General features: G+C 41.8%; 1 protein-coding gene across 1 annotated transcript in view; it reads left to right on the top strand.

The window, feature by feature from the left end:
* Nucleotides 1-3,537: 3,537 nt before the first annotated feature.
* The window catches only part of PALLD (palladin, cytoskeletal associated protein), a 383,592-nt gene continuing 380,280 nt past the window's right edge, over nucleotides 3,538-6,849 (top strand). Inside the window, exon 1 of the mRNA XM_039251508.1 lies at nucleotides 3,538-4,448. Coding sequence (XP_039107439.1) covers nucleotides 3,538-4,448 — 911 coding nt within the window. The remainder of the gene's footprint in view (nucleotides 4,449-6,849) is intronic.

Raw genomic sequence — 6,849 nt, 5'->3', positions numbered from 1 at the left:
AAGAAAGTGAATTCCATAGCTTTGGGATATAGTTCTAAATATCTCTGTCAGGTCCATCTGATCCAATGTGTTGTTCAGGTCCATTGTTTCTTTAGTGATTTTCTATCTAGTTGATCTATCCATTGCTATAAATGGAGTATTAAAGTCTCTGGCAATTAGCACATTCTTACCAATAAGATTGCTTATCTTTGTGATTGTTTTATGTATTTGGGTGCTCTCGAATTCGGTGCATAGACATTTATAATTGTTAGCTCTTCCTGATGGATAGGCCCTGTAATTTTTATATAATGCTCTTCTTCATCTCTTGTTACTGCCTTTACTTTAAAGTCCAGTTTGTCCAATGTAAGTATGGCTACTCCAGCTTTCTTTGGACTTCCAGTAGCATGATTGATATTTCTCCATGCCCTTAATTTCAATCTGAAAGTGTCATTGGGTCTAAAATGAGTCTCTTGTAGACAGCAAATAGATGGATCTTGTTTTTTTATCCATTCTCATACCCTGTATCTTTTGATTGGAGTAGTCAATTTACATTCAGTGATTCAGTGTTATTATTGAAAAATATGGATTTAGAGTCATTGTGTTCTCTGTAGGATTCATGCTTGTAGTGGTGTTTCTGGTACTTTGTGTTCCTTGCAACATTTCCCTTATAGAGTCCTCCTTAGGATCCCTTGAAGGGCTGGTTTAGTGGTGATGAATTCCTTCAATTTTTGTTTGTTTCGTTTGCTGGATAAAGGATTCTTGGCTCAATATTTTTCTGTTCATCACATTGAAGATTACCTGCCGTTCCTTTCTGGCCGTCCAAGTTTCAGTAGATAGGTCTACTACTACCCTGATGTGTCTACCTTTGTATGTTAAGGCCCATTTATACCTAGCTGCTTTCAGAATTCTCTCTTTATCCTTATATTTTGCCAGTTTCACTACGATATGTCATACAGATCAATTCAAGTTATGTCTAAGGGGAATTCTCTGTGCCTCTTGTATTTCAATGTCTGTTTCCTTCCCCAGCTTAGGGAAGCTCTTGGCTATAATTTGTTCAAGTACTCTTCAGCCCCTTATTGTCTCCCTTCTTCTTTTGGAATTCCTATGATACAGATATTGTTCCATTTGATTGCATCACTCAGTTCTTGAATTCTCCTTTAATGCTCCTGGATCAATTTATCTCTCTTTTACTTGGCTTCTTCTTTTTCTCTAATTGTACCCTCTAATTCACTTATTCTCATCTCCGCCTCTTCAATTCATGCATTGGCCACCTCCATTTTATTATGCACCTCATTTATAGCATTTTTTAATTCATTATAACTATTTTTAGGATCCATGATCTTTGCAGCAATAGCATCTCTGCTGTCTTCTATGCTTTTTTCAAGCCCAGAGATTAATTTTATAACTTTTGTTCCAAATTCTTGTTCAGTTATGTTGCTTGTATCTGTTGTGATCAATTCTTTAGCTGTCACTTCTTTCTGGAATTTTTTTTGAGGGGAGTTCTTCCATTTCACCATTTTGGCTAGCTTTCTGTCTATTATACGTTTTAAAGGCTTGTTATGTGCTCTGCACCTGTGAGTACTGCTATATTAAAGGCAGCTCATACACTGTCCAGGGCCTGGCCATTCAGGAAGTGTTCTTTTAAGGGTGTCCCTTGGTCTCTCTTGATTGACTTTGGTTATCTTATTTCCCTCCTCATAGTGATGTTTTGGACTCTCCGCCATGTGTGCTTTGGTTTGTTCCTTGAAGTAGCCCTGGAAAGGAAAACAGACAAATAAACAGGGAACAAAAACAGGCAAACGCACAAACAAATCAAACAAGGAAACCGACAAAACACACATATACACACACAGGACAGTGTAAAAGCATAAAACCAGAAATCCCAGCCACAAATAAAGAGCAGGATGGAGGCAGTGCTGATGGAAGAGCAGATACAAAGAGAGAAATGACAGGGGTGGGGAGAAAGAAAATGAACACTGACCAGGCAGAGAGACTAAGAGGCTTAGTCTAGAGACGAAAAAAAGGAGAATACAGCAGGAGGCAAGGAGAAAGAAATGAAGACAATGTTACCTAGAGAAGCTATATAGTCTAATTATTCCAGAGAGAGAGAGAGAAAGGAAGGTAAAGAAGGAGGTGTAGAACATGCATCAGGAGGATGGATTAAATATGTCTGTTTAAGCAAACCTATAATGAGAATAACCAGCCCAGAGGAGGGGAGAGATAAGAATGAGAAAAGGGAGAATATATGTGAAGAGCAAGAAATGGCCTAGAGTTAATTACGGCAATGCAGCAGCGCTGGTCTTGGAGGAGCGGCCGTCTGTTTCTATAGCATCTACCGGCTCCCAGCAGCTCCCCAGTGCAGATGGGCGTGGTTTGGTGTAGGCGAGTCCCGCCTCCACTGTGGCTCCTGCAGGCTGATCACTGAGGCCCCGCCTTGGTGGTTGTGGGGAGAAAAACGGAGAATCCCCAGACCCTTCTCGGACCAGGTGTGCCAAATCACTCCTTCGGATCTGTTCTCACTGTCCCACGGGCGCAGTCAAAGTGGGCCAAGGTGCTGCAGACGTTCCAGGCTCTCACTGTGTGTGTTAATGATTCTACCGGAAATGGAATCCCGCGAGCTGGCCCTTCAGGGTAGGGGATCAGTTCCTCCTGACGCCGCGTGGGTCCCTGGGGTACCGCCTGACCTGGAGGGAACTTCTTTTGTTCCCTGGCATGGGGGATAGGATAGGATCCCTCTCCGCCCCCCCGCCCCCCCCCCCGTCAAGGTTTTTGTCTTCCTCAGACACAGTCCTTCCCCAGTTGCGCTTTCTCTTCCCTTTTTCTCTCTACAGAAGGGGCTCCCTCCCTTCCGCCTCTCCTTATCCAGCCATTTTTATCTCCCTCAGTTCACACTCATGTTACGAGGCTGTCTTCCTAGTAAACTCTGTCTCCTTTCCTCCCAGACTTTTGGGGTTCAGAGTCCTTTTGCTTCAGCCCTTCTTTGTTTGAGAGATGCAGATGGGAAGTACAGAGCCTCTTACTTCTCCACCATCTTCCCTTCCTCCTGCAAGTACTGAGTTTTTAAAGGCCCTTTGTTGGGGCACCTGCAAGGCTCAGTCGGTTAAGTGGTTAAACTTCTGACTTTGGTTCAGGTCATGATCTCACAGTTAGTCCTACTATTCTCTTTAGTGTCTACTCAGAGATATATACATATTTTTTTTTTAATTATTCAATGCTGGCTAGTGGGATACTTAATATTCACTCACAAAGAAATACTAAATGAAAATGTTATAAACACAAGTATACCTGATGTTTCTTCCAACTTAAACGATAGAGAAAAATGACTTTTACAAAAGTGTGTTTGTTCACTCTAATGTTTCTCCCAACTTGTAGATTAGTAGTATTATGATAATAGACACACACGCACACAAACACGCACACAAACACACCCACACACCCAATACTACTAATGGCAATTCTGTGTGTGTTGCCTTTCAGAACACAAGAAGTAAACTGGTCTCCAGTGCCTCTGGCCTTCCTGCCAAGAGCAGACAAAGAGTGTATGAAGACTACCCAACTATGTCAGAGACTTCCTCTCATGACTCCTTCTATGATTCCCTATCAGACATGCAGGAAGAAGGCAAGAGTGCTGACTTCTTCCCTGGGCTATCTGCTTTTCTCAGCCAGGAAGAGATAAACAAGAGTCTTGACCTGGCCCGGAGATCTATAGCCAACTCTGAAACAGAAGATTTTGACTCAGAAAAGGAGATCTCGCAGATTTTCAACACCTCTCCTGTAAGCCTCTGTGAAAATCCTTCCCGTAAGGAGACCAAATTTGGTGAGCCGACCTCCTCAGGAAGACCTCATGATAATAGGCCAACACCTGTCCAGCCTCTGCCTGAACAAACCGCCCCTATCTCTTCACCTGCTTCGAAGAGGAAACCTGCCGTGTCACCCCTGCTTGCCAGCCCCAGCTATATCCGGAGCCTCCGAAAGTCTGGAAAACGTGGTGCAAAAACTCCCAACACAAGTGTAAAGCCCAAACCAGCATATCAAAGTAAGACCGGCCCCCAGAGCCAGCTATGTGACAAGGCGGCTAATTTCATTGAGGAGCTGACATCCATATTTAGAGAAGCAGCAAAGCCAAGAAACAGAAGCCCAAATGGGGAGTCCTCATCACCAGACAGTGGGTACCTGTCTCCTAAGAATCAGCCATCAGCCCTGATGAGTGCCTCAGCCAGCCAGAGCCCCACTGGAGACCAACAGGAGACGGAAGCAGAGGTCAAGTTACCTGAAGCCAGGCATTGCTACCGGGCAGACCAGGACAAGGCAGTGCCATGCAATAACGTCTCTCACCCACAGCCCCAGAATGCACTCCGCCTGCCCTCAGCTCCAAGATTCATCCAGAAGCTTCGAAGCCAAGAAGTGGCAGAAGGAAGTAAAGTCTACTTGGAGTGTAGAGTCACCGGAAACCCAACTCCTCGAGTCAGGTAAGAAATTTTTTATTATAAATATCAAATAATCTGTGTTGATATCCAGGAATGAGATTTCCTGGATAGTTAGCCCTCTGGAATCTGAATTCGTGGTATCAAGTAACTGTAAGGCAAAAGCATCCTAGAATTGCAAATAGTAGCTTTGTTAGTTATCATGGGTGGGATGCATCTCTTATCATGAACCATGTGCTACAAAAGGGAAGGCAAAGACAGGACAGGCATGGAGAAGCATAAATGGGTTGTTAAGTAGGACTCCAGAATTAATAGCATCCAAGGAAACTTAAAATGTGCAACTCATTTATTCAAAGTACTGTGAAAGTGTGTGTCTAATTTGTATATGAGCTGCTGAAGATGGTTGGAAGTGAGGCTAAAACTAGTTGTGTGGCACTACAGAGATGAAAGGCACAGGTCCCCACATATATAATCTGACCCAAGGCATTGGCTGAGTGGGCACATACTCACTGAAAAAATACACCCCCATCTTCGATGTAATACCTTCAATGTAATGCAACCAAGGAAACAAAGAAAGATAAAGCAATCTGAAAGCAATGCATGTCTGTTGTTTATACACAGGCTCTGGTCACTACAGCATGGGTGTAGCAAATGTGTCATAATTCGATGAGTGTGTCACTGCTTGGAGGCAATATACACTGACGTCACCATGACCATTCTAATGTCTGTAAGGCCTTCCTCCTTCATTGCAGAGTTCATACTCCGTGTGCAATGAGGTTAAGAGGAGTGACTCTAAAGTCAGACTGTAGGGTTTTCAATCATGGCTCCACCTTTTACCAATTGTGTCACCTAGGCAAGTTACTCTGTGACTTAGTTTCTTCATCCGTGAAATGGGAACTAAAATAATGCCTACCTCATTCTATTTTATGAGGACTAAATCAAGTATGGGAAAAAAATAAAACTGTGCCTTGTGCCTAGTGACTGCTGCATGAGTATTATCCATTTTTTAATCGTTCCTCATGTCTTAATTTTATATGCCAAAATGAAATAACGTTTCAAGTTGGATTGTGCCACAAAAGTAAGCCATCCACTCATTTACTTTGAAAGTTTTGCTATTGTGAAGAGTGTTTCACCTAGATTATGTAACTATTAAAAAGTACATTTGAAATTGTGAAATTTGGCAAAAGAGTAAAGTAGATATCACCAGCTAAAAATTGCAACACTGATACATTCTTACAAATATAGCATCTCACAAGCCACAAACTTGACCTCTCACCCTACATCCACTAGTACACACTTAACTAGATAGAGTTGGTTTCTTGGGTTGACAGGTTATCACTCAAAACACGAAGTAAGCATTAGCATTGCTGACTACAACGTGGTGTAATTAAAGGCAGGGAATTTTTTTCCAACCAATTTGTTCAATTAATTCTTCTTGAGTCACTCTTTACAGTAATTTTACAATATTGCTTTTAGAAACTGACAGCAGGGGGCAGTAAAAAACTTCTTAATGGGTTCATTTCATTAAATCCGTCATCCTGCATGCTGCATTTATGTATCTTTTCCATAAAGAATTTTCCGTATCATTTTGCCTATGATGGAAATGAAATTGTGTGATTCTTTGCATTCTGTTTAGATTGTTTTTAACCTACGAATCTTGGGAACAAATAATTCTCCAAGAGAAATACTTTCACGAGTCCTTCAAAACAGTTCCACAGGTTTTCAAATTACATATTACTTCACTTACATTTGCCTTACCAAAACAAACCCCTTTCAAACGTATTACTGTGGCAAGTCAATATACCGTACCATGTCAAAAATGACAAAAAACAACCCATTTAACATCAAAGGATTAATTCAGGTGAGCAGACCATAATTACTTTATTAAAGTTCACTTAACTATTTAATAATTTGGAGGACATCAAATTCATGCTTCTGCCTCCTTTTTACTGGGGGGAGGGTCACTGTGTGCAGGGGGAGCATTAATTTAGCTAGTAACTACAGATGTATTAACTAATTTTCTCTTGTCATCTCCTGGTCTACCAAAGTCCATGCCCGGTCATTTTTATATCCCTTTGGAGCTTTTGTTTGTTTTGCTCTGTATTTTGAGAAGGGAGTGTATATGGGGGCTGGATTTTCTTAATTTCTGGTCCAAAGATCTTGGTACTCTCTTCCATGCATTTGTTGGTATACCAAATGCCTAGGAACACTGAGTTCCTCTTCCACATTTATACTTGAAAGTCTAAAGAGATAATCTTCTCTGAGGGAAATTTCATATAAAGAAGAAAACATGGGGCACCTAGGTGACTCAGTCGGTTGAGTGTCTGACCTCATTTTGGCTCAGGTTGGGATCCCAGAATCTGTGGGATTGATCCCTGTATTGGTTTAAGATCCTCTCTCTCTCTCCATCTGACCCTTTCTCACTCATGAGCTCTCTCTCTCAAAT

The sequence above is a fragment of the Hyaena hyaena genome, unplaced genomic scaffold (genome assembly GCF_003009895.1).
Source record: "Hyaena hyaena isolate Hyena2069 unplaced genomic scaffold, ASM300989v1 scaffold_391, whole genome shotgun sequence".
NCBI lineage: Eukaryota > Metazoa > Chordata > Mammalia > Carnivora > Hyaenidae > Hyaena > Hyaena hyaena.
Note: the sequence above shows the minus strand (reverse complement) of the source record. Positions and strands in the feature narration are given on the sequence as shown.